The 27,900-nt window shown below is 49.9% G+C and overlaps 1 protein-coding gene across 2 annotated transcripts; it reads right to left on the bottom strand.

Moving 5' to 3' along the window:
• Window positions 1-460: 460 nt before the first annotated feature.
• On the bottom strand, window positions 461-27,900 carry Tab1 (TGF-beta activated kinase 1 (MAP3K7) binding protein 1). Of its 2 annotated transcripts, none has more exons than XM_023718922.1 (11): window positions 27,760-27,900; window positions 10,684-10,820; window positions 10,190-10,343; window positions 9,887-9,973; window positions 9,407-9,545; window positions 8,296-8,409; window positions 7,643-7,754; window positions 7,073-7,217; window positions 5,508-5,730; window positions 4,221-4,383; window positions 461-2,732 (listed from the first exon to the last, which is right to left on the bottom strand). In XM_023718922.1, exons 1-11 carry the CDS (start codon window positions 27,814-27,816, stop codon window positions 2,525-2,527), a joined length of 1,539 nt encoding a protein of 512 aa, XP_023574690.1. In that variant the 5' UTR covers window positions 27,817-27,900; the 3' UTR covers window positions 461-2,524. The 2 variants fall into 2 exon arrangements, with proteins under 2 accessions (XP_023574690.1, XP_004634692.1); XM_004634635.2 differs by having other exon boundaries at window positions 27,784-27,900.

Here is a 27,900-nt window from a genome sequence, read left to right as displayed (position 1 = left end):
GTGTCCCATCAGAGGGTCTGCTCTACAGTAGTAAAGGGCAGGCTCACCCGGGAAGTTAGTAGCAACCAGGCCTGGAGGCCGAGCAAAGCCTGACAGCCCAAAGGCGCTGTGGGGTCCCCTGGCTGCCACGGCCTTCCCAACACACATAGGGGCTCTGTAGCCTAGCCCCATCTGGTCTGATCAGGGCCTCAACCGACTGGGTTCTCCAGATGAGAGGACAGGCACTGGATGGGCTTCTCGAGCTGTCTGATCCAGCTGCAGGGAAGTGTTTTTCCCACCCAGGGAAAGGCCAAAGGATGGGGAGTGAGTGAGGCCAATGTCAGCTGTCTGCTGTGTGACATCAAGAGCTTGGGAACAGTGACCTGGTCGTGGCAGTTTGCCTGGCTGTTGGGGTCATTTCCTGTGTCTTACCTCAAGGTCCCTGCCTCTCTTCCACCAAAAGAAAATGAAGAGGCCAAAATGGTGTTCTACCTGTTGCCACAATAGGTGCACAGGGCTAGGTGATACCAAGACCAAGGACAGGGGACACAAAACCAGGCCTGGTGCACACCCCCCCCACCCCCATAGCTAAGACAGAGCAGACACTGGGAGAAGCTGAGGTCCTAGGGGTTGGATGGTGGCTACTAGGACCATACCTAAGCCTGCTTGTGTCAGTGAGATCTCATAGGATGCTGTGTGCCCTTGGGGGGGGGGGCTGGGTGTCACCCCGCTCCATAGGTATTTAGGGGCTGTGGTGGGCATCAGGACACTTTAGGGCATGGCTGGAGAATGAAGAGGGGACATATCCTGAAAGGCAGTATGAAAGGCAGAGCCCTCTGCTGAGTGTCTCCACCTAGCACAAGGGAAGGGATATCAGTGACCCGTGGACTGCGCCAAATAGCGCCTGGCTTGTTTCCAAGCGGAGGTGGTGCTTGGGTTTGATCCAATGCTCCTAGCAGGGTGACACCAGGAAGGGCAGTGCTATGGCCTACTATTCATAGAACATCCTTTAATCACAGGCAGCCAAATACAGAAGGCTAGCAGGGAGAGGGCAAGGCACCCACCCAGGGGACCCGAGCCTTGGGTAGTCATGGCACCACCAACTTGCTCAGGAAGCAAGGGGCAGCATGACAGCCCTGCCACTGTGCACGGACAGGGGACCTGGTGCCCCCTGTGACTGTGGGCCACAGGCAGGTTGCAGAAGGGGCAAGGCTCCTGTGCTGCCCCTTGTGTGGTAAGGGTAGCAGCAGGGACACTGCCAGGAGCCACCTACCAGCTTGATGACCTTGTTCTTCAACCTCCCAAGCAAAGCAAGAGATGGCTGCCTCCCAGGATACTGCTCCGTGCAAGTGTTACGGCATTATCACTACCACGCCTAACACTGCCACGTACGACTTCACTGCATTAAAAACAGGATTCTATTTTAGAGACCACACAGCATCAGAGCCATTCCTGGAGAACCCCCGTTCCTGAGCCTTTGTGGCAGGACAAGGTGGCCTCACAGTGGAGGGCACCTGGAGCCCGCAAGCAGGACCTGCTTTTCCTTGCTCATGCTGTGACTTCGCCACAAGAGCGCAGCTCTGCAACAGGGAAGTGCATTCTGAGACTGAGGGGTAAGCAGGGGCCTGTGACTCTGCAGAGGGACAAAGTAGGTCAGGGTGGCTGGGGCAGAATCCAGCAAGCGCGGTACTGATGAGAAGGCCACAGGTGTGAGCGCTGGCTTATGTGTCACGTGAACACAGTGAGACCTGGGCAAGGAGCAAGTGTCCTGGACCCGTGTCCTCTGAAAGTGGGAGCAGCAAACCATCAGTGGCTCTGATGGCCCCTCTCCACTGAAAGCAAAGGACAGGACAAATGGTCCACTCAGGGCCTGGCCAGCCCAATCCTCGCTTGCACGCTTGTAAACATGACACGGATCAAGAAAGCCCTCGCCCTTGCAGGGCAGCTGTGCTCCAGGAGCCCCATCCTTTTTGCAGCTGAGCACCCCTCACTCGCCAGCGCTGCCGGCCACCCCTTGTCTTGTCCTTTTCATCTGACCTGCTCCCCTGTGGCCATCTCAGAGGCCAACCCATTCCCTGGCCTCCTGGACATCGTGACTGAACAGGGACAGGGACAAGGCCTATCTGGGTTCTACTGTGAAGCCAGAATCTTGGGGCAGAGAGGCTGGAAGGGAAATTGCTGTCCAGAGGTGAGGGTGTGAGAAGCAGCCACAGGCCATTTCAGGTAAGACAGCAGCAGGCAGGGGTGGCCTTGAGAGAGCAGCGTCTATTGGGCCTGTGGCACTTGGGTCCCCAGGATGGCCTGTTCCACTCTGCTGCATGTGATTGAAGGAACTCTTGGCTGGCAGGCTAGCCCAGCTTCCATATGTGGGCCCTTGTTCTGAGGAATGATCAGGGCCTGAGACTGCCCACGGGTGGCCTCCTGTCCTGTGTCGTGGCCAGGTGTGGACAAATAGGCCCACCAGGTCTCCATGGCACAGGCAGAAGTCAGGAAAGTAGGCTTGTCCTGCACAGAGTCCAACTCGGGCCACACTCCCTCCCTGTGGCTACGGCGCCGTCATCACACTCTGCTCGCCATGGTCCATGCTCCAGAGGCGGTAGAACTCTGTGAAGTCCACATAGGGCTCGACGCGGCCGTCCTCACCAGGTGGCAGTGAGTGGGCTGGCCGGGCGCGGAACAGGCCCCCATCAGAGCTGGAGCTGCTGCTCTGGGTGTGCGTGTTGGTGGACTGCAGGGTCAGTGTGGGGCTCTGGCTGTGGGCAAAGGGGAGGGAGAGGTCAGGGCTGTGGGTCAAGGGCCTCAGCCTCCAGCCTGGGGACACAGCAGCCTGCCTCCACCAGGCTCTTGGGTCATGGATTTTTTTTTGGTAAAGGTGACCTCATGTCAACCAGGCCAGATGTCCTTAGGGAGGAATAAAATGTTTAAGTACTTCTTAAGCACTAGCATACATGGCAGTTTAAAAGTGTCAAATGTTAAGCAGAACCCTCAGTTCTAGGGTTGAACAGCTGTCTGTGGTGACTGACTACTGAAAAAACAAGAGACCCACAATAGCCACCCTCTCAGCAAGTCCTGAGGAGCAGCACACAGCTACAGAGCACCCACCAGGCCCTCCAAGCCAACTGCTGGTCACAGGCATGTGAGGTCACTTCTGCCAGGAAACCTCCCTTTGCCGTTCTGTCTCATTCCCCTCACTGGCCAGTGGGAGACACAGGTACTGTGTCCTCAGGGACCCCTGGACACCCACCCTGTGTCACAGCCTCTTAGCCCCTGTCCTGCCCACTCCCAGCCCTGACCAGCACAAGGGCCTGGGATGGGGGAGGGGCCCAGAGTGCAGCCCAGAGAGCCAGGCAAAGGATGCTGGCTGTTCTGCCTGCCTCACCCTGGACTACACAGGTCACATTGTGCTTTGTGGACACAGCTGGTGGCCTCCTGGGGCAGTCAACAGGGTAAGGAGAGGCTACCCTGCCTGTGCGCTGGGACTGTGCTTGAGGTATCTTGGCCCTCAGCAGCCGGGCAACTCCTTCCACTCTGCCCCTCCACGGCTGGGCGGCAGGGGAAGGCAGGCCCCTGGCGGCTCCCTCCCTGCCAGCCCTTCTAATTGGCCACATCCTGCTCACTGCCTTCAGACGGGCTGGGTGTGGCATTGCCATTATTCTACACTTCTGTACTGAGGTGGAATGTGGAAACCAGATCCTGAGCTTGGGGGGTGGGGGTGGGGTGTGCATTCCACACAAGTGAGGGGAGGGAGTGGGTGGTCACTGACCTGTCACACTAGTTGGCACCTCAAGGGCTGCCTGACCCACCCAGGATGTGAACAGATTCTCTGCCTGCCCTTAACTAGAAAGGCCACTTCGCAGCTGAAATTGACACTAAAGCTGGAAAACAGAGGCTCTGATGAGCCAGTACGTGCCAGGGGATGTCCCCAAGCACGGATGCCTTGGGGAGGGCCATCCTTTATCACACTGAGGGTGACATGGGGAATAAAGAGGAAGAACAAGAGGACTTTCCCACTGGATGAACGCTGGGGGTCCTGTTCCCCAAACACTGTGCCCCCGAAACCTCCACCCTGTCGCAGGTCCAGGTGCCATGAGCTGCTGGGACCAATCCCTTCCTGGGCCCATTTCTAAGGGGGGTGGCCTCAGCCAGGGATGAGGTGGGCAGTCTGAGAGGTCTGAGACCCAAGGGCCTCCCATACACCATCACCAACCCCCAGGGCTGGTGTCCAGCACAGTGGGACTTACTTGGTGAGGGTAGGGGTGGCTTCATCCAGGGTGGAAGCACTGTGGGCACCATTGACCATCTGGCCCTGAGAGGGCATGACGAGGGAGAGGGTCACGCTGGTCTTGCTGGTGCTCTGGGCGCCTGAGTAGGGCACCGACACGGGGTACACACGGCCCCCCGAAGCTGTGGGGGGAAGAAGGCAGTAGGCACGGTGTGGGGAGGGAGGAAAGAGACCATGGGGATGGTGCTGCGCCAGGACCTGCCAGGATATGAGAGGCCCCCCAAGGTGTGTGGCCTGGGTTGAGGGGTGGAGTGGGGCAGCCCTGCACTGCCCTGGGCAGTCTTTCAGATTGCTGAGGTCGTTCTGTAGGGAAGCCCACTGGTGCTCCAGGCAAGAACAGGATCAAGGGCTAGCACTGCTGCCATGAAAGGGCTCTCATGGCCACCTTCGTGCAGCCTTCCCCTTACAGAGGCTAACCCAATAGAAGTATGGTCACAATAACAAGGAGCCGAAGACACCCTGGTGTCCATGGTAAGCATGCCCATCTGTGATACTCAAACCCAAGATGTGCTTATTTTAAAAAAATGAAATGCAGCTCTCAGGAGCTAAGGATTTCAATACTAGGCTATGTGGGGACAGGGCACTGAGAGGAATGGGTACTGATCACCACTGCTTGCAGGTAACATAATTTAATAATGATAAAAGAAAGCCCATTGTGGTGGTGACATCCTGCACACTCTGGGAGGCTGAGGCAGGAGGCCTGCAAGTTTGAGCCCAGTTTGGGCAACTCAGTAACTTAGCTCCTATCTCAAAATTTAAAAAGGGGTTGTTTAAGTAGCTCAGTATAAAGGCTCTGGGTTCAATCAATACTGGGGAAAAGAAAACAAAATGAACATAAACAACATCTTCCCTGGCCACAATGGGCAGATACTGGGGCCCCACCATCTGTCCATGCTGCGAACCTCACCCACGCCCCGTCATGCTAGCAGTTTCCTTGTCTGGTCTTTAGGGTTGCTAATGAGGACTCAAAAATGCATCTCAGGCCATGCCTGGGGAACAGGCAACCAGGCCCTGGGACTCCACTATTTGTGGATCGGGGGTGATCCAGAGCAAGTGGTAGCATCCTTATATTCCAGACAAAAGGAAAAAACAAAACAAAACAAAACAAAAAAACCCCCAGCAAGCAGCACAGGGAGGCCAGAAGTCAGAGCCCAACTGAAAGCAATGTGAAGTCAGACCTCCTTCTGGGAGGGAAGCAGCAACCCCATGCTTGCTCCCGGGCACCGCCTTTCTAAGGTGTTTTTACCTGGGGCCGGGCTTGGCGTGGGCTGGCTCATTTCCCCCAGTGGGTAGCCAAAGTTCCGCACCAGCAGAGTCATGTCCTCGTGCCGTACACAGAACTTGGCACGCTCCCCGCCACTGGCAAAGGTGTCACTGTGGATGCGCTTCACCCGGTCCACCACGGCCTGGGCCACTGCATCCATGGAGGTCTGCTTGGCAAACTCAGTGTCAATCATTGCGGCGATCTCCTGGTGGAGGGAGTGAGACCCTAATGAGGAATGAGGGGTGCTCAGGGACAGGGCCTTAACTCCAGAGCCCTGTTAGAGACTTAGGGGCCATCTGCCCAGCAGGTGAAGGAAGTTCCTGTTAGCCAAGTTAGTAACCTGAACTTTACAAGGTATTCAAGATAATCTTCCTGGAACTTTTTTACTAGAAAAGGTGTGTGACCTTGTATCCTATCTGATTGCTGGCTCGTACACTTCTCAATGGACAATACCCAACTTACTGGATTAGTATAAGGATTGTGTAAGACATGGGTGGACTAAGAACCCAGTATAAGTAGTTCTTAGTAAACGTTTTTTCCTGAAACAAACTTACAGTAAGTTCCCATACGCCAGGAATTTTGTCAAGAGGTGGGTATACGGAGTGAAGGCAGCAGCATCTCCACCCTCAGAAGTCAACTGGTCAGTATATTCTAGAACTTACTAAAAGCCACTGGATAATTCTATTGTGAAGATCAAAGAGAAAGCAAAGAAAATCATACTGATTACAAGATCAGTGGCACAGGGGCTAGGGAGAGAGCTCAATAGAATAAGCCCTTGCCTGGCAAGCGCAGCATCCTGAGTTCAATCCCTGGTACCACACACACACACAAAAAAAGATTAGTGGCACAAACAATGCCCCTTTTGTGAGGGCTAACTGCAGGCTCTTGGAGGTACAAAGGCAGGGTGGCCAGGAGAAAGGAGCTGTTCTTGGTCCTATGGGCTCAGCCAGTCACTCTGGTGCCCACGTCCTCACTCCATGTGGAAGCAAGTGCTGCCCCTCTAAGCTTTGAGAGTAAACCCTGGAACCCCAGGTCCTGTTCCACATGGCAGCCAGCTCTGGCCCTCCACCCTCCAAGGCTGTTGTGATGAATAACAGGACATAAGGGTAAAAGCCGTGAGCCTATGTGACATCTCAGCCATCCAGCAGCCCAAGGCCAGATGGAGGCAGCTTCCCTTCCACATCCTAAGTGACTGCAGAGAGTCATGCTGAGTGCCATCTGCTGTGTGGGAGATAAGCTGCTCCTACTGGCTCAGGAGTCCCGTAAGGGAAGGTATCACCACCGCTGCTACAGGGGAGAGGGTCAGAGCAGGGGTATGAAGGCCCTGAGAGCGCTGCTGGGACACAAGGCCCAGACTGTCCCCTGCCAGGACACCACAAAGCAGGCCACAGCCTTTCTGGGGTCTGCATAGGCCCAGGCCACCTGCATGAGATGGGCGTTTTGGAGCTCTGATTTCCACTGCCCCAGCTATGAACTCAGAGAAGATGTCTGGGGATAGCAAATGAGACTCCAAGCTCCCATCACCTGCTCTGCCCAGCCCAGCTCACCTGGTTGGCCTGCCCTGGCCCATGGGCGGCCTCCAGGGCCTTGTACAGCCCCTCAGACATCAGCACCAGGAAGCCGGTCACCCCATCCAGAGGCTGTGCACCGTGGATTTCTGGCTCCGCGATAATCGGTTTGGACTTGGCGGCACTGGAAAGAGTGCAAGGAGGGCTTTGCGTGGAAAGGCCCCAGGTGGACACTGATTCTCCTGGGAGGAAGTTCTACACCCAGAATGTAGAGTAAAATACATGACTTAGTCAGAGGAAAGAAAACCAGATAGCCCTGTCTTCTGATGGCAGCTGCTACAGTGAAGCTGGGGGTAGGGGTGGCAGATGCTACAGGGTCAGAATGGCAAAGGTCACGTGCTCTGTCTACGCTGAGCACCTCATGTGTCAGCCTAGCACCAAGGTCCCCAACTCCTGCCTGATGGCCCAAGCCCCACCTAACCCAGCTCTCTTAAGAGGAAGGAAGGGCTGAACTACTCGGTTTCTAAAGTGCTTCAACTGCACTGTGTCCCTGGACCTGCAAACTGCTCCTGCCCCAAGTGCCCTGCACCAGCTGCACTGGTCACTTACCTGAGAAGGTCAATGTCGGTGTAGCCATACTTGACCTTGTAGTCCCCAATGCGCCTAGTGCTTTCTTGCCCACAGATGATTCCCACCTGCTTGATTTTTCCTGCATCCAAACCTGCCAGAGAAAGAAGAGTGTCCAGCCCTTGACAGAATACACAGACAAGAGCAGGGTGCCAGGGAGCAGCTAACCCCACATCACCAGGCATCCCCAGTCTCTCTCCCCATCAGTAACTCTCCTCAGTCCCATTGTCCCTGCACTACAGGGCAGCTCTGCCTGCTCCACATAGGCTTCTACATCCGGGAACACAGGGTGCGGCCATGGCAAGCTATAATTTCTGGCCACTTAGTCCCCATGAGTAATCATGAGTACCTACCATGTACTGGGTACGCTAGGAAGCGCTGGACACATATTAACTCTTTTAATCCTCACAATACCCTGAGTGGAAGTCACTATTATCCACATTACACAGTGTAGAAACTGAGGCACAGAGTAAGTCCGAAAGTCACCCATTAGTAAGTGGCTGATCCCAGAAACAAGCTCACAGCCCCTCCACAACATGGTTCTCTGTCCCGGCCACCAAAGGAGAACACAGGGGGAGTTCAGGGGACAGGATCCCCACCACCACTGACCCCTTGGCCCGGCTCCCCCTGCTCACCCAGCTGTGACAGGCGGAAGAGCTCATCCTCATTCTCGGTTGTGTGGTCCATGTTCAGCTGAGTCACCTGCAGTCCGTCTACTGTAGACTTGCACAGAAGTGCCCGGTTTGTACCTGCACAGAATTTCAGCAGCTGAGCAAAGACCAAGCAGTGAGGAATGGGACTGGCTGGAGAGACCAGGAAAGCAGCTATCTCACACATGCGCTGCACGAGAGCCGCCAGCCAGATAGACACCACAGGGTTAAGCCAGCAGTGCGGAGCAGTTGGTAAGATTAATGAATCAGGCTACACATGCACAGTGGAATCACAGGATTATGAGTTTAATAAAAGAAATCTTTTGCTACAGGTATATGTTGAAATTTTTACAGTTATCATACCATGAAGTCTGGGGTTTGCTTTAAAATAATCTGGGGCCAAGAGCCACAGACAAAACCAGACTGGCCATAGTGGGTAAAGACTGGTGCCAGATGGGATGTGGTGGTTCACTAAACACCACTCATCTGCTTTTCTGATTTTGGGAACTGTTCCCTAATGAAAGCTTAAGGTCAGGAGGAAGAGGGAGGGATGCCATTAGTGGGGTCTCTACAGAGAATTCACACTGTATATACCCCTCTCTGGGTCCCAGATGCCTCCTCTTTTGCCTGCAAATCTGTATATCCCTGTCCCCAGCTTGCCACCACTCATGAGCATGCAGAGTGGACCCTCCATGCCAGGTACCTCTTCTAAAAGCAGTAGCTACTGAGGCCACTGAGATATAGGATGTGACTCCCCAAGGCCACACCTGCTTCTGTCCCATCTGTTCCTCCAGCTGGGGTGATAAAGGCCATGGAGTGAGGAGAAAATGTGACAAATTGTCTCTAAAGTGTCCAGATAGCCAGACTGGTGGCACACACCAATAATTCCAATACTTGGAAGGGGAGGCAGGAGATCACCATGAGTTTGAGGTCAGCCTGGGCTACACAGTAAGTTCAAAACCAGCTTGAAATACATAGTCTGTCTCAAAAATAAACATAAAATAAAATAGTGACAGGTCTGGAAAGCAGACTGCCAGCAGGCATACCAGCACCAGGCTGACCTCCCTTCCTTCCTGGTCCCTAGTAAGGAGCTCACCGACATTGGCAACGTAAAGCTTGCTGTTGAGAAGGACCGCCACGACAGCCATGGCCCCGCCTGAGATCTCCCTCTCCAGCACTTTCAGTCTCTCCAGGATCTTCTGATACTGTTGAGGCAGTTGGTGCTGAGGGAGACCCTGCAACCCACCATCAGAGGTCAGGGTGGGTGGCCCACAGCAACCCCAACCCTCCCTTGGGAGTAAGGCTGTGAGGCTATACAGGCAAGTGGGCAGCCTGGCTGCACCCTGGGAAAAGCAGGTGATGACCTAACTCAGGGGACCCTGAAAGTGCCAGTGGGTGATGGGAGCAGGTAGGTGATGAGGCTGCAACCAACTCAGACCACAAGAGCAGCAAAGGTCTCCCCTCTCACTTGTCTTTGCCTGCCCAAAGCTGAGTTCTGGGGTGAAGCTGCCCACTTCAAACCCATCACTACCACCCGCTATACAAAACTCTTCCCAGGGACAAGCAGAGTGATTACCTCGGGCAGCTGGGACTGCAGGCTTGCCTTCTCAGCCAAGGCGTCATCTATGGATTCCAGGAAGCTCCTCTCTACCACATCGAAAGCCTAGCATGAGAGGGTAGGGCAGAGGCTGGCACAAACACCACTGCCAACAGATGCTGAAATGCCCAGCACCTCTTCCAGAGCCAACCCTGCCTGGCCCTGGACTTTTGGGGACAGGACTGTTGCTTTTGGGTAAAGAAGCCAGCAGTCTTCAGACCAACCTTGGTCACTTCCATAGCTGAGTTCTAGGGTCAAGGTCAGCCAGCCCAAGCCCCTTACCTGCAACAGCACTCGCCGCACATCAGCCTCTGTGTGCTCAGTGTTGAGCTGGCCCAGCAGGAGCTCCGCAGACAACCGCTGGGCAACAAAGTTGGTCACCCGATTGCCATCGTAGCCATTGAAGACCCCATATAGGAAACAATTGTTCTCACTCCTAGCAGAGGAGGCATAAGGAGGCCTGAGGCCTGGGCTCACAAGTGAGGGGAGAAAAGGGAAGGAACTGAGGGAGATGGAAAAGGCAGCAGCGGAAGTTAACGTGCCCATCTGGGACCCTCACTTTAGCCATTGTTTCCCCCTGGCTCTGACTTTCTAGGATGCCCTTTCCTACCCTGCAGTAGACCCTAGACTAAGTTAGATGTGGCCACACCACGGGCTACTACCTCTCTTGGGCTACATTTCCCTGGTAAGCCCCATACAACAGTGGCAGGCTCAGAGCCTTTCCTTGCTTGCAAACCGACTTTCTCTCCCCAGGACAGCAATACTGGCATGCACACCTGAACTTGAGCCAGCCGTCCTCTGGAGGGTGGCTCTCGGTGTCCTTGCCATCAGCGGAGTAGCTGCGGTTGGAAGCAGAGCCAACCCCGGAGAGGTGGCAGAGTGGCAGGTCATCCGTCCAGCTTGGCTGCTGCTCCTGGGAAAGGACACCAGGCAACTGTGAACCCCACCTTCTTCCCCAGGGCAGACCCCACCTTGCTTTTTCTTCAGCAAGAACCTAGTAAACCCACAGCCTCACAGAGACCGGTCCGCTTCTTTCCGGAAAACAATGATGCTTATATGAACAGACACATGCAGAAAGGCTTGCTGTTTTCATGATATCCCAGGAAACCGAAAAGAGGGCAGCATTCCTAAGTACAGGGTTTTCAGGAGACAGCTGTGTTATGACATGAATCAAACACACATATAAATGAAGTCCTGGCAGGAAACTGTGTGTGGCCCCACCGCTCCCTGAAGAGGTTAGCTGCACAATGCAAAGCGTTCTCCAGACACTGCTGACAACTGCAGAACATCGGATCTGGCACAGCCCAGGATGTCTGCATCGTAACTGGCTCCTGCCTGTGATTCTCAGAGAGGTGCCTAGGGCAGGCAAAGGGACTCACTGACAAACTCTGTCTGCAGTGCTGGTGCGGTCACTTGCTCTCCATCTCCCCTGGCCACACCCTTTTCGGCCAATACCTCGCCTTGCCGCTTGGGGCACACTCTGCTGTTTCCCTCCACACAGAACACCTGCTTCTTGTCTAGCAATTGTGTTATCTGAGTTCTCTGGGTATAGTCATCACTGCCCCCTGGTACCACCACTCGTGCCTGTTTTGTTCCCCTTGTATCCCCAGGACCTACTGCAACCAGGCTGCTCACAGGTCACAGTGAGCTAGTCCCACAGGCCAGGCCCAGGCCCAGGCCCAGAGACTCTGAAAGTCCCAAATCTCCCTGGGGTGCACCTGAGCAGCAGTAATTTTCTAAGCCCCAAGAGGCTTCTGAGGCAAGGCTGGGTGTGACTTCTGCCCTTCCCTGAACCTCTGCACCCCTGGCCCCACCTGAGCACTGCCTCCTTCACAAAGCTTCTCCCAGGGCCACTCACCCTGTGAAACTGGAACACATTAAGATAATTGGGAGGATCAATATTCAATTTCAAGGGCCGCCCTCAGCAGACTAAAGCGCCTGCTTAGGAAGAGCGCAACCAGGGTTCCACTCCCGGTATGCTGTGCCCTGCCCCCGGGGTGCACTGAGACGGTGGACCGAGACTGGGTAAGGTGCGTGCACCTGAAATCCCAGCACTTCGGAGGCTGAAAACAGGAGAATCACTACAAGTCCAATCTACGTAGTGAGACCCTGAACACCCAGTAGGCCCTGCCATAAGTACAGAAAAAACAAAAACATTCCATTTCAAGGAGATGATTAAAAACTATATTGAAACATTAAATATGATCAGTGGGTGCAATTTCTTACATGTTACTGGTAATTACCTTCAAAAACAATGGGAGAACCACTCTAGTAGGCTTTTGTAATTCAGATATTTAAATAGCCTGTGGCTTGCTTTTGTGGTACATTTCTTCTTCTGTTTATCTACATACTGACAGGGAGCCACTTCAGAGACTTTTTCTATTTTAATTGCTTGTGTGCTGCATTTACCTATTTTAGCACTGTAGTTCTGTTCTTAGCACCATGGAGCAACTTCTGCAGGATGTGAGAGTCTGTTACTTTTAAATTAACAAGTAGTCGGGCTGGTGAGATGGCTCAGTGGTCTAAAGCACCTACTTGGAACAAGCTTGGCAAAGCACAGGGACCGCGGTTTGATCCCCCCAGCACCACATGCCAGCCAGCCCCGCCCCCTGGTGGGCTGAGCTGGCCACACACACACACACACACACACACATAAATAAATAAATAAAAATTAAAAAAAAAATAAAAAAATTAACAAGTAGTAAATTAAAAACTTCTCTATACTTTTCTCGGTGTACCTTTCCGGAGTCACTCCCTAACTCCTGGTAACCGCTGGCCTGGTCTCCACTCCTGTTGTTGTGTCTTTTCCACAAGGGCACATAAATAAAATTGGGCAGCACACAACCTCTAGAGGCCGGCTTCTCTGGCTCCACATCATGCCTCTGAGTTGCTTGCGAGCATCAACTGCTTGCTCATGAGGGCAGTTCCTTTTGCCTTGCCTGGATGCGGTCTACTTACCCATTCATCAATGCAGGGACACTGGACCGTTTCTGGTTTCTAGTAATTACTAAGGGAGCTACTGTAATGGTCAGGGGACCAAATGGCACTTTTCATTTCTCTGGGGTAAATACTTAGAAGTGAGAGTGCTGAGTCATACATGGTACATGTATATTTAGAAGGACTGCCACACTCTCCCTGCACGGTGGGACCACCTGCAGCGCACAAGCATTACAGCTGCCTGCAGCCTTGCCATGTAGTATTGTCTGGGTTGTTTTTTGTTTTCTTTTGTTTTTGTACAGGAATCAAACTCAGGACCTTGCTCTTGCCAGGCAGGCACTGTGCCACTGAGCTATACCCCTGGCCCTATTGCCTGTTTTTAATTTGGACATTCTAAGCAGCCATCGCAGCTCATTGCTTTAATTTGCACTTTCCTAGCAGTTAAGGATGGTGACCACCTTTTCATGTTCTTACTCACATTCCAGAGATCCTCTTCAGCAAAAATCTAAATCTTACGCTTCCTTTTTTAACTGGATTGTCTCCCTAACTCTTGGGTTTTGAGAGTTCTTTACACATTTTGGATAAGAATTCTTTGTTGGACGATCTGTAACGAGTTTCCCAAGACTGGAGCTTATCACCGCACTCACTTTGCCAGCATGGTGGCAAGTTTCTAATCCTGGCACTCAGGAGGTCGGGGCAGGATCCTGAGGTTGAGGCCAGGCTGGGCTACCGCAGGACCATCTCACAAAACCAAGGGTGGATGTGCGTGATTTCACTGACTTCACACTGTTTTTGCACAGCAAGCTTTTTTTTCGGAATCAGGGATTGAACCCAGGCCCTTGTGCTTGCCAAGGAAGCACTTATTCTACTGAGCCATCTCCCCGGCCCAAGCTTTTAGTTTTTGATGACACTGTTTTGTCCATTTTTTCCTCACAACTTTCATGATTTTGGAGTCATGTCTAAGAGCTCTGCCCAGCCACAGGTCACAAACACCTTCTGTTTCCTTGTGTAAATTGCATACATAGCTTTACATTTTACACTTAAATTTGTGGCCTATTCTAAGTTAATTTCTGTATAAGACAAGATTTAGCTCAATTTTTCTTACATACAGATAGCTCCAATTGTTCCAACATCATCTGTTGAAAAGATCAGTTTCTCTCCATTGAATTCTCACTGTACTTTTGTCAAAAGTTAAGTGGGCTTATTGCAGGGTTCTAGTTCCAGTTTTTTTTTTTTTTTTTTTAAATTTATTTATTTATTTATTTATTAGAGAGAGAGAGAGAGAAAGAGAGAGAGAGGTGTGTGTGGCCAGCTCAGCCCACCAGGGGGCGGGCTGGCTGGCATGTGGTGCTGGGGAATTGAACCGTGGTCCCTGTGCTTCGCTGAACTTGTTCTAAGTAGGTACTTTAGACCACTGAGCCATCTCTCCAGCCCCCTCTAGTTCCAGTTTTGATCCTGCTCTACTCATCCATTTTACCACCACAATCACACTTACTTAGCTTTATTATTCTTAAATTTATTTTTGTGTGTGTGTGTGGCCAGCTCAGCCCACCAGGGGGCGGGGCTGGCTGGCATGTGGTGCTGGGGGATTGAACCGCAGTCCCTGTGCTTTGCTAAACTTGTTCTAAGTAGGTGCTTTAGACCACTGAGCCATCTCACCAGCCCCCTAAGTTTTCTTTTTTTTTTTTTTTTTTTGGCGGAACTGGGGATTGAACTCAGGCCCTGTGCTTGCCAGGGAAGCACTTATTCCATTGAGCCATCTCCCCAGCCCCTTTATTATTCTTAAAATGAGCTAATAGGGTTATTGTACCTTTATCATTTTCTAGTTCTAACAGCTTTCCAAAATTGTTCTGGCTATTTCTGTTCTTCTTTCCGTATTTATTTTAAAATCAGTTTGTCTACAGCTACAAAACAAATCCATTGGAATTTTGATTGGGACTGTTGTTTATTCTTTATTAATGTATATTAATTATACAGAATGGGTTTGATGTAAGTTTCATACATGCATATAACATTTTTTTTCTTTCCTTTACCTTTCCCTCTTCTCCTAATTCTCTTCTTTTCTTTAATAATTAGTTTCCCTTCTATTTTTGTTCCGTCTCTTTTTTTCCCCTCCACATATGGGAGAAAGTACCCAGTACTTGCCTTTCTGAGTCTGGCTTATTTCACTTTTTTAAAAAAAATAATTTTATTGAGGGGCCAGGGAGATTGCTCAGTAGAATAAGCGCTTCCCTGGCAAGCGCAAGGCCCTAGTTCAATCCCTGGTTCCACCAAAAAAAAAAAAAAAAAAAAAAAGGGGAAAAAAAAAAAGAACCATTTTTTAAAAAAAAAAAAAAAAAAAAAAATTTTATTGAAAAAGTAGCAGCAATGAGACAGTTTCAAAGCACGTTAGTAGGACAGTTACAGTAATTAATATGCTGCATATTGCTGTCTGGCTTATTTCACTTAACATGATGATCTCCAGTCCTTTCCATCTTCACGCAAACAGCATGATTTTTTTTGGTACTGGGGAATCGACTTCAGCACAAGTGCTTATGCTGCTGAGCTATCTCCCCAGCTCAGATAGCATGATTTCTTTCTTCTTTTTTTTGTGGAACCGGGGATTGAACTCAGACCCTTGCACTTGCCAAGGAAACGCTTATTCCACTGAGCCAGCTCTCTGGCCCCTCTTTCTTCTTTATGACTGATTAACATACCTTTTTTTAAAATCCACCTAGGCTGATTTCATAACACGGCTGTTGTGAACAGCATCTCGGTAAACATGGGCATGCAAGTATCTATAAGTATTATATTTTGTATGCTTGATGACAGGCATTCTGACTGAGATGGAATCTGTGTAGTTGGTTTTTTGTTTTTGTTTTTTTTGCAGAACCAGGAATTGAACTCAGGCCCTTGTGCTTGCCAGGCAAGCACTTAATCCACTGAGCCATCTCCCTGGCCCCATCTGTGTAGTTTTGAGTTGCACTCCCCTGACAGCTGATGATGGTGAACACTTCTGCATATTGGCCACTTGTACTTCTGAGTGTCTGTTCAGCTGAGTTGTTCATTCAGTGACTGGATTGTTCTGGTGTCACATTTTTCTGAGTTCTTTATATATTTAAGATATGAGCCCTCTGTTAGAACAAGGGCTGGCAGAATTTTTTTCTCATTCTATAGGCTATTTATTTTTTTTATGTGTGTACAGAAGTTTTTAATTTGAAGTAACCCCGTTGGTCCATGTTTGCTATAGTTCCCTGAACTTCTGGAGTCTATTCAGGAAATCATTTCCCACATCTAAATCTTCAAATGTTTCCCTTGTTTTCTGTTGTAGTTTCAAAGTTGAAGACACTAATGCCTTTGAGAACAGAAAATATGACTAAAATCTACCAATGGAAATAAAGTGACAATAAGAGCTTAAGTTAACCCATTCCAGTGATACCAGATATTTAACACTTCTGGGTCAAGTGATAGCTAATGGAGAACTACTTCCTAGTAACATAAAAAGTTTCTAGCTCTAGTATTTTAAAATTCTTGCCCCATCTTATTTTAAAGCAAGGTTAACATTGCTTTTAATACAGTAAGAAGGAATACAATGTCTTCAGAACCACACGACATATGACATAGTAAACTCATACACACATTTATTCAACCAACATTTGCTGAGCATTCACAACAGGCTGGCATTATCTAGGTCCTAGAGACGACACAACACAGTGCAAAGGGAAAACAGAAGCTCCTTGTTTTAGGCCTGCCTTCTGGGGGCGAGGCGCCCACTGTGTAAGACAATAAATGGACAAGGCAACTTTGCCCATGAATATGTGCTCTGGCAAACACACCAGAGTAAGAAGACAGAGTGACAGGTGGCCTCTTTGTGGGTCAGTCAGTTGAGCAGAGCTCTCCAGGGTGGTGACCTCCAGGCCAGAACTAAATGGCAGAAAGCAGGGAAAGAGCTGTCAAGCAGAAGGAACAGCACGTGCGAAGACTTGATTCCCCCCTACCCCCCGGAACCAGGGATTGAACTCAGGCCCTTGTGCTTGTCAGGCAAGTGCTTATTCTACTGAACCATCTCCCCAGCCCTGTGCGAAGACTTGAGGTGGAACGAGTGTGCAGGCTCGAAGGAAACAGAAAACGAGAACCTGGCACGTACATTTCCTAAGAACTCCTTTCCCAGGATCTGCTTCCCCTCTCCAGCTGGAATGAAACTAAGATTGAGCAGACACACAAAAGTTCTCTGTGGCCAGAATATCCCACGACCTCCAGAAGTTGGGTCAAGAGCCACTACTCAGCGCCAGTAAGTGCTGTAGGTACCTTAAAGCATGAAGAGGGCACAGGCGCTTCCTAAAATCTTGTCTGCACTGTAGACAAGATTAAGACGGACTGGACTCGTTTCCTCATGTGAGATTAACAATACAAAGTTTGCCCAGGAAGCAAACTCTAGCACGACACTGTGATCACTGTGCTTCCTCTGCCCTTATCCAACTCCCATGGTAGGCAGGCAGAGGCTTCTAGGCACTGGAATCTTTCTAACAAATCTATACTTTTTTTTTTTTTAACATTTATTTATTTAGTGTGTGTGTGTGTGTGTGTGTGTGGCCAGCTCAGCCCACCAGGGGGCAGGGCTGGCTGGCATGTGGGGCTGGGGGATCAAACTGCGGTCCCTGTGCTTTGCTAAGCTTGTTCTAAGTAGGTGCTTTAGACCACTGAGCCATCTCACCAGCCCCTATACTTTCTAATAAAAACAAAATAAACATTATCCAAGCAACAAAACAACAAAAAAACTATCACCCAAGCAAAAAATAAGCCCTACCCAAGTAAAACATGGGCCAACTCCATGTTAGAGACATAGTATTAAAAAGGCTAGAGTTTGATTCCTAGTACCAAAAACAAAAAGGCTAGAGAAGAGGTATTGCACAAGAGGGAACATGGGCAACCAGGCGACTGTAGATCTGCCCTGTGAATGTGTCATAGTAAGCAATGGTGGCTAGTGCCTGGATACTTCTACTCAAATTACCTTTTTAGGTGGCCTGCCCATTAGCTCAGTTGCTTCAGTGCCTGCTTAAGCAAAGCAGTCAAGCTCAGGATACTGTGGTTCAATCCTTAAGCCTTACAAGTTCTGCCCTGAAGACATCCTGAGCCAGCCCACCCCCCACACAAAAAAGTCCATCACAAACTACCTTTTTAAAAAAGATCTGCCGGGGCTGGTGAGATGGCTCAGTGGTCTAAAGCACCTACTTGGAACAAGCTTAGCAATGCACAGGGACCGCGGTTCAATCCCCCAGCACCACATGCCAGCCAGACCCGCCCCCTGGTGGGCTGAGCTGGCCACACACACATAAATAAATAAAATTTAAAAAAGATCTGCCTAGGGCTGGTGAGATGGCTCAGTGGTCTAAAGCACCTACTTAGAACAAGCTTAGCAAAGCACAGGGACCGCGGTTCAATCCCCCAGCACCACATGCCAGCCAGACCCGCCCCCTGGTGGGCTGAGCTGGCCACACACACACACACACACACACACATAAATAAATAAATAAATATTAAAAAAAAAAAAAAAGATCTGCCTATAACTCTAGCACTCAGGCAGCTGAAGCAGGAAGATCTTGTGAGTTTGAGGCCAGCTTGTATTAACAGTGAGACCCTGTATAAATAAATTAATAAATAAGATCTGATTTTCATAACGCTGACCTAGTAATATTTTGGAAATTTATTACTTTATCAACTGGCAAACAGTATCTGGAGCAATGAATACAGATCCTAGTGCCACTGTTAAAGGGCAGTTCGTTCAACTGATAAAACACTCAGGAAACAAGAAGCTGAATATTTCTTTCTCCCAGTACTGGGGATTAAACTAGGTCTTATGTATGCTAGGGAAGTACTCTACCAATAAGCTATATCCTCAGACATTTCTTTAAAAACCTGAGACATAGTCTCATTAAGCTGCGCAGGCTAGGCTTAAATTTGCAGTCCTGGGCCACAGAGATAGCTCAGCAGTCTAAGCGCCTGCCTAGGCAAGCACAATGACCTGGGTTTGATCCCTGGTACCACATGCTGTGCCAGCCCCACCCAGGCGCACACCTGTAACCCCAGCGCCAGGGAGGCTGAGACAGGAGGATCACTATGAGTCTGAGTTGCATAGCAAGACCCTGTACCAAATACATAAAATTAAAAAAAAAATTTTGCAATCCTCCTGGCTCAGCCTTCCAAGTAGCTTAAATTATAGGTACGTGCCACCATGCCTGGCTCAAATTTTTTTTTTAAATTTATTTATGTATGGATGGATGTATGTGTGTGTGTGTGTGTGTGTGGCCAGCTCAGCCCACCAGGGGGCGGGGCGGGCTGGCATGTGGTGCTGGGGGATCGAACCGCGGTCCCTGTGCTTTGCTAAGCTTTTTCTAAGTAGGTGCTTTAGACCACTGAGCCATCTCACCAGCCCCCCTGGCTCAAATCTTAATGTGATATAGGTATATAAATACGATGGATACATACAATGCCAGCGTCTTACTTAGTAAGAATGACAAGAGACAGTCTCATTTTAACTTCAACTGACCCAGGTGTGATGATGACTCATACCTGTAATCCCAGCACTTGGGGGCTGAAGCAGGAAAATTACAAGTTCAAATCTGTTTAGGAAGACCTTTCTTCAAAAAAATAAAAAGGGCTGGAGATGCACCTCAGCCAGAAGGCCCTTCATTCAATTCCTAGTACTAAAAATGAAATAAAACAAAAACAATAACAAAGAAAACACCACATAACTCAACTGGAAGTATTAGCCTGGGCAATTAGACAAGAGAAAAGAATCTGAGAGCACAAGAAAAGCAAAAGAAGAAAAGCAACCTCTACGTGCAGTTGATATGACAGTGTACCTGGAAATCTTAAAGAGTAAAACTAAAATCAAATAATAAAAGAAATCAGGTGGCAAGGTAAAAAAAAAAAAAAATCACCACATGAAAACCGACAGCCTTCACATATTTAAACAAAAGACAGGCAGCTAGTTCACCTTCCCCTGAGAACTCCCACTTGCTGTCAACTAAAATAGCAAGGGCTCCTTCCTGGGAAGCCCGGCGTGTCAGTGCCCCCTGCCATACTCCCGAGAAAGAATTTTTAAACCTAAATTTATATAGGTCGGCTGCTACCCTAGTGCTTTCATCCCAGCCTTTCAGACTGTTGACACAGATTTCATTCTCACCCCCTCCCCCAGATGAACAACCTCCTGCTGCGGCCTCTCTCATACAGATAAAGCCTTCCACACAGCATTCCCACTGACTTCTAAAATCGGTGACCAGAACAAAAGGCGTGGGAAGCTAACCCACTTCTGGCAGGCACAGTCCACACCAAAAGCGGGAAGGAAGTGACATCGCCACCAAACATATGCCCTCCTTGAAAGGCCAGATGCACTTTGGGAGCCTGAAATGAAGAGGCTTCTGACCCTGGAGGTACGGTCACAGAGACAGGACACACTAGACAAACCAACTATTTATGCACACACACCCTGCTGAGCAAAGCCCTACTTATTGTACATTGGCCCTCTTTAAGCATTAACTTCCCCGCCTTGTCTCAGCTTGCTTTTTAAGAAATTACCAAAGCATATAAAGATCTCCCTTTTTCTGTCTTTCTCAGTCCTAAGTTCCCGCTCAAACCCAGCTGGTGCCAGAGGCCTGCGTTCCCCCAACCTCAATTATCTACGCCATCTTCACTGAACTACCCACTTATTTCATTAAATTGTCACTTTTCCTCGCATTTTTATTTTGGTTTTGGTACTGGGAATTGAACTCAGGACCTTGCGCTTGCTAGGCAAACAGGCGCTTATGTCACTGAGCTATTATCCCCAGCCCATGATTTAATCTTTTTTATTTTATTTATTTTTTTGAGACAGGGTCTCACTGTGTCATTTGAGCTGGCCTTGTATTCACTTTTGTAGCTCCCAGACTGGTCTTGAACTCACAGTGATCCTCTTATATCAACTTCCCAAGTGCTGGAATTACAGGCATGCCCCACAATTTAATTTTGAAAGTAAGCGTATTTATTTATTTTTGTTGTATTGGGGATTGAACTTGCTACCTTGTGCATGCCAGTCAGGTGTTTATGCCACTGAGCTGCCTCCCCAGCCCTGTAAACTTTTTTAGTATTGTAATTAGAAAGGCAGTTATTATTTGCCTATTTATATATATATATTTTTACTAGATTATTCTACTCTAGCTAAACCTACTGCCCACTACAGACTCTGAGCTGGAGCCCTCTAAGTTTTTTTTTTAAATTTTTTTTAATAATTATATTTTATTATTATTTTTTAATATTTATTTGTGTGTGTGTGTGGCCAGCTCAGCCCACCAGGGGGTGGGGCCGGCTGGCATGTGGTGCTGGGGGATTGAACCGCAGTCCCTGTGCTTTGCTAAGCTTGTTCTAAGTAGGTGCTTTAGACCACTGAGCCATCTCACCAGCCCAGAGCCCTCTATAAAGTTTTAAAAGGCGGAGTCTAGCAAGTGTCAGAAAAGCATTAAGAACCCAGTGGAACCAAACCAAGTCTTGGCAGTCTAAAGGGGAACTGAAAGGGAACAGTCTTTGGCTCTGCATGACGGTTCTCACTCCCTGCCCTCCAGAGTACTGAGCATGTCTGGAGATGATGTGTGACGAGTCAAGCAGCAGGGCAATTTCTTTTAGTAGAATACAAAATACTGACGTGTCTTCACGTGTCTTGGATCCAAAGGCAAGTGGGCAGTTTCTCATGCACTCTGCATGCTCCTCTAGTGGGAGGCCCTACCTGGACTATCTCTGCTCTGCACCGCACTTCAGACACTGACTTAAGAGCAAGTGGCATGAGAATGCAGGAGGTTCCACCAGAGGGGGCGCAGGAGAGTATCTGGTCCTCCTGGATTTCCCAGGGAATTGGAATTTACCAGCTGGGGGAGCTTCTAGCTGGTGCTTTCACCACTTCACCCCCTCTCCACTGGGGGTCGCCTACACTGAGCACCTAGGCTGCGCTCTACAAACAAGCCTGCCAACTCTCATCCTTCCCCCACACTGTGAACAATTTTTGGAAAGGTCACGTATGTGTGAGTCACACAACCACCAGCACCCGCACTGACGCATGCTTCCTCCCACGCCCCCAAATGCCAGCCCCCAGTGAGCACAGGGGGCACGAATCTTTGGGCAGCTGAGAAGGGGGCGATTCACACTCGGCTCCCTGAGCCAGGGCCACTCATACATGACAGCAGCAAGCACTAGGACTGCACATGTCAGAAAATACAGTGAGAAGGAAGGCTGCTTTGGAGGTCAGGGCCTCCTCTCCACTTGTGAAGCAGTTTCCAGAGTTTCCCAGGAAGACTTCCCCCAGAGAGGCCCACAAACACCGCACACATTTATTCCGGCACGAGCTCCTCTGCACCTTCATGCCTGGGTCATATCAACAGAGTTCACAAATGTCCCCACACAGACTCAGCTCTGAGGCCTGGGCAGCTCAAGTGGACAAAGCAAGTTCCCAGTTCAGGCCACAGCTTTGAATATCAAATTATGGTATGAAAAGGCCAAGTGTTTGTGTAGTGAAAGCAACCAAATGCCTGTGAGGCCAACAGGAAGCTTAGAAGAGTACAGTGCCCCCAGGAAGATGGCTCGGGTGGGGCACAGTAGTTTCTCCTCTCCCAAAAGTGCCTTGCCAGCTCTACCCTGCTGGATGATCCACTTCTCTGAGGTCAGCTCACTCCTGCCCCCAGCCCCACCAGGGTTTCCATCGAAGACTGCGCTGTCATCAGAGTCCCTAACACTTGCTTGAAGGGCCACTAAGGACTGAGGCAGCCCAGCAAGAGGGCCAAGGGAAAGGCCTGCGGTGACAGCATTAAGTTTTTAAATGGATGTTTTCATTTCAGTGGGTACCTATTTAATGTACACTTAAAAAAAAAAACAAAAAAAAAGTATATCTAGCACCCGTCATTTCAAAGGAAGCCCAAGAAAAACACTTGAGTTTTAAAAAACATTGGTTTCATGTTGATTTCCTTTTTTATTTTTTAATTTTTCTCAAACTTTCCATTCTCTTGCCTTGGTCTCCCAAGTCACAGGGATTACAGATGTGCACCACTGTGTGCAGCTGATTTTCTTTTCCTACTCATGTAAAGACCCAGGCAAAGGTAATCTCTTCATTCTCATTGCCCACAAGTGCTCCTCTTCCAGGGCTCTGCAGCCCACAAATGGCACCAGCATGGCTCCTACATGGCCCTGGCCTCCGCTTTGACTCTTTTCCTCTGCCACACACCACACACCCAACCCACTGACACATCATACCAGCTCCTCATTCAAAACAGTCTGAGGGGCCCGGGAGATAGCTCAGTAGAATAAGCGCTTGCCTGGCAAATGCAAGGGCCTGAGTTCAATCCCCAGTTCTGCAAAAACAAACAAAACACAGCCTGACCCTGACTCCCCCATCACTTGCTGCCAGCTCCTGGCCAAGACACTGTCCTTTTGCACCTGGATGATTCTAGTAACACCTCACCATGTCCCAGGCTCTTCCATTCTTGCCACTCAAAAGCAAGAGGGCTTCTTAATGTGTGTGACAACACATTGGGTTCAATCTCCACCACTCTCAAAACAAACAAGGGCTCTTTCTCCAGTCATAAATCAGATAACAGTAGGCCCCTTCTCACCTAGAAACGTCACATCACATTTGAGACTCCAAAGACCATACCAGCAAGGTCAGCCTGGGTAACTTAGTGAATGTCCCTGTCCTCCTCTGTGACGCAAACTCCAACTTGTCCTTTAGAGCCTCTGCAAGCTGGGTATGATGGCATACACCTACAATCTGAGCATAGGGGGAGGCTGAGACAGGATTGCAAATTAGAACCTGGCCAGAACATCATGATTTAGCATGACCCTGTCTCAAAATAAAAAAAAACAGGCAGAGGAGACAGCTAGGTGGCATAAGCACCTGCCTGGCAAGTGCACGGTCCCTAGTTCAATCTCCAGTACCACATGCTGTGCCAGCCCCGGAAACTCAGACCACTACAAGTCTGATCTGTGTAGTGAGACCTGTAAATAAATAAATAAATAAATAAACAAAAAAGGGCAGGGGATATAGCTCAGTCTGAAGGCCTTGGTTCAATACCTAGTACCAAAAAAGGGAACGAATAAAACCGCCTGCAGTTTTCTACTGTGTGCCCTGGGCACCCAATGCAGGCCCACCTGACCCGCGAGTACCTTATACATTGTACTAGTGCTGTGTCCTCACCACACGCACTGCAAAAGCACTGAAGGTGGGCACCAGACTTCACTCCTCTTCACATCCCCAGCCCGACAGATGGACAGTGGCCTTCACAACCTGCTGAGCACAGGTATCTGAGCTGCTTGCCTGGAACAGACACCCAGAGCGCCTGTGGGCTGGGTTGTCTTGCTCAACCTGAGGGCAGGAGGGGCCATGTGTAGACACCTCTGCAACTTCCTTGCCTTGTGTTAAGATGCTAGGTGTTGCCAGGCGTGGTGGCACATACCTGTCACCGCAATACTTAGGAGGCTAAGACAGGAAGATCACTGCAAGTTCAGTCTAGCCTGGCCTACACAGTGAACTCAACTCAAGGCCACCCTGAGTACACAGTGAGACCCTCAAAAAAGGGGTCTCAAAAAAGACCAAAGAAACAAAGATGCTATGTTTTCAAAGTGTTTATTTTTTCTCTAAATTTTTTTTAAAAAATCAACCAATCAATTTATTTGGTACAGGGTCTTGCTATGCAGCTTGTACTCATGGTGATCCTCCTGCCTCCTCAGCTTCCCCAGTGCTGCAATCACAGGCGTGTGCCATCACGCCCAGTTCCAGTGGCCAGTACAGTGCTCCTGGGGTTCTGGGGCCAGCACTGCACGCATTACTGGGGAATCAAACCCTGGTCCTTGTGCTTGCCAGGCAGGTGCTTAGACTGCCAAGCTACCTCCCTAGTCCTGTTCTTTCATTATGATGATGATGATGATGATGTATTTGGGTGTTGAAGGGCCTCACTGTGCAGCTCACTCATGGTGATCCTTCTGCTTTTCAGCCTCCCCAGTGCTGGGATTACAGGTATGCACCACTACACCCAGACTCTGGCCTGCTTAGCTGGCCCTGGGGGTGGGACTGGCAAGACATGTGGTGCTGGGGATTGAACTGCAGTCCCTGCTCTTGCCTAAGCAGGTGCTTTTGTCTGCTGAGCTATCTCAACAGTATTCCCCCCTCCCCCCGTTCTTTCTTTAACGGTCTACCACTGACAGACAGGTGGTACACACTTGTAATCTCAGCTACTTGGGAGGCAGAGGCAGGAAGACGGCAAATTCAAGGCCAGTCTGGTGAGACCCTGGCTCAAAATTTGACAAAGGGATGGGGTGTAGCTCAGTGCAAAGGCCCCGTGTTCAATCTCCAAAACCAAACCAACCAAACAAACCAAGTCCACCACCAGTCAGCAAACACATTCTGAAGCCAGTAAAGCTCATCTAGTTCAAATCCCTTGGGCTCTGTCATACTCCTAGAAGCAGCCAAGCTAACAGCCACTTTGCCAGGACCCAGGTGGTCACTCTCTCCTCAAATGGTCAACACAGCCTGTACCATCTACCATTTCTTCCCAGCCCCCCTCTCTCAATGCCACAATCAAGCTTGTGTTTTTTGGGTACTTCCTACATCAGACATTGATAAAAGGGCCTTGTCCTCCAGGGGCTCACAAAGCTGAGGGGCTGATCTCTCTTCTCCAGTCTACACAAAGCCTGCATTAGCATGCAGCAGTAAAGAGCATCCCTTATCCTCCAGTTCCAATGTTTCAAGAGCCTCAAAGGCAGACGGGCCTATGCCTGTAAGGTGAGGCCTGAACTGGGCCCAGCTACCAAAACTTCAGTGCTTATCTCACAAATACTGACTGAGTACCCAGCAGAGCCACGGTAGGTGCTGGGACACATTAGTAAGCAGGGATCACAAGCTCTTGTCTTCCAGGAGTCCACTTTCTTTCATTCTTTTCATTTATGTATTTGGCACAGGGTCTTGCTACACAGCTCGGACTCGTAGTAGTCCTCGTGTTTTCAGCCTTCCCAGTGCTAGGATTACAGGGATGAACTACCATGCATGGACTCCATTACAGGCTCAGCGTGCCCCGGGGGAGGGACCAGAGCGGCATGCATGACTGAGGATTGAACCCTGAAGGAGTCCACTTTCTAGTTTAGGAGGCTAAGACCTCCACAAGCAATGCTCAGGGCTATTATGATAAACAGCTAAGCAAGGTAAAATATCATAGGCAGTCAAACAGGGCTGGGCCCTAGAGGGAGTCAATACAGATGATGAAAATATTTTACAAATGTGGCCGGGGGCATATCTCTCAGTGGTCAGGCCTCAAGATAAAGACAAAATAACCAGGCCTATATGCCTCCCCAGGAGATAAATAATAAATTAACATCAGTCACCCCAGTGGGTGACCAAGAACCCCTAAATTCTTTGCCTTAAAAGGTCCTTATTCTTTTCATGTACCAATTGCTACATGATCTGCTTCCCATTAAATCAGTATTACAGAAGCAGGCAAACTTGTAACCATAGCTTTGGCCCAAATTATACCCACCTCACAACTCTGTATCCACCTCATGATTTTGGTCTATAAGACCTCCTCTGTAAAGTGGGGTCCCTGGCAATCTATTTTTCACATGCCTCTATCTGGTAATCTGAACATCTAACCTGAAAACAATGATATCCAAATAATCATTGTTGAATTCCTATCATTATTACCACTATTTTTAACAACTATTTATTTGGTATAGGGTGTCACTATGCAGCTTGGATTCCCAGTGAGTCTCCTGTCTCAGCCCCCCCAGCACCCCACCCCCTACACAGTGCTGTGATTACAGGCAGGCCAGGATGGCGGGCCTGGGTTTCCGGAGCCAGCACTGCATGTGGTACTGGGGATCAAACCCTGGTTCTTGCGCTTTCCGGGCAGGCGCTTAGACCACTGAGCTATCTCCCCAACCCCATTTTTATCATTTTGTTTAGTGAAATTCTGTACCGTTTCTCATGTTTTCCTTACTATTTTTTATTCTCATTTAAAAAAAGAAAAATAAGAAGCGAAAATAAGTATTTACTTGTAACCTCCTTGGAACTCATTCTTCAGTTTGGGGGGGGCACAATCTCAGTGTATCCTGGCATCTAGCAGGCTGAAATTTACATTTATTTCCCCTATATCACGATGACAGGGGAAGGGCCAGAGGATCCACAACCCAACCCTGGCAAAACAAAAGAAGCCAAGGCTGATTGTCATCAACACGGGCGTGTCCCTGTGCAATGGACCTTGGGAGGCTGTGGATGGTCCAATTGGGGGCTATACCTATGAAGGTCCAGATGGTGCATCTAGAGCCCACCCTCCTGTTCCCCACTCTCATTTCTGGGAAAGTAAACTGAGGCCAAAAGAGTCCCGGCGAGTTAGAGCCAGGTCCAAAACCCAAGTAAATCATCACCTTCAATAAAACCCAGAGGTTACAGGGGTTTCTGGAACGAAACTATCTGGTTTTAATCCTGCCTCTGCCACTTACCAGCTGTGTGGCCTGGGGTAATGACCGCCTCTCTGTGCCTCAGTTTCCTCAGTTGTAAAATAAGAATGACTACGGTATCTATTTCCCGGGCCTGTTACGAAAATCAAATACACAAATGTAAAGCAGGACGTTGCCTGGGTCACAGCATGCCTTGCACACGGTGATGCTGTTAGGCTCCAACACTCGCGCCCGGGCTGGCGCCACGTTCCCTTCCGGCCGGAGGACGCTCCCCCCGCGCGGGTCCCCGGCGCCCTTCAGCCCCAGCCGTCCGGCAGGCAGCGCGCACGCGCGGGCCTCGAGCTGCCGAACAGGCGCCCCGCCTGCGCCCCCCTGCCCGCGGCCTCGGGAAAGAAGGAAGGGCGGCGGTCCCACTCAGCCTCGGAGGAGCCGCACCGGCACCCGAAAGTCCCCCCGGGCTCCCAGCCCCCAACCCGGAGAGCGAGTCGGTTCCTCACACTCTGCAGCAGATTCCTCCTCTGCGCCGCCATCTTGGAGAGACCCCCGCTGTGCGCCCGCGTCCCAGCGGAGCAGCGAGAAGGGCGGAAAGAGCGGCCGGAGCGGCTGGGCGGGCT

Source organism: Octodon degus, unplaced genomic scaffold (genome assembly GCF_000260255.1).
Source record: "Octodon degus isolate 3935 unplaced genomic scaffold, OctDeg1.0 scaffold00064, whole genome shotgun sequence".
NCBI lineage: Eukaryota > Metazoa > Chordata > Mammalia > Rodentia > Octodontidae > Octodon > Octodon degus.
The sequence above is the reverse complement of the archived record's forward strand: the minus strand, read 5'-3'. Positions and strand labels throughout refer to the sequence as shown.

Bases quoted from the DNA above. Each gene is read 5' to 3' on its own strand.
- Tab1 (XM_023718922.1), bottom strand. From the start codon at position 27,816: ATGGCGGCGCAGAGGAGGAATCTGCTGCAGAGTGTGAGGAACCGACTC. The intron at 10,344-10,683 runs GTGTGCATGCCA...CTCCTCTGCTAG, and splicing joins GACGGCTGGCTCAAGTTCAG to GAGTGAGAACAATTGTTTCC. The intron at 8,410-9,406 runs GTGAGCTCCTTA...AATTCTGTGCAG, and splicing joins GCTTTACGTTGCCAATGTCG to GTACAAACCGGGCACTTCTG.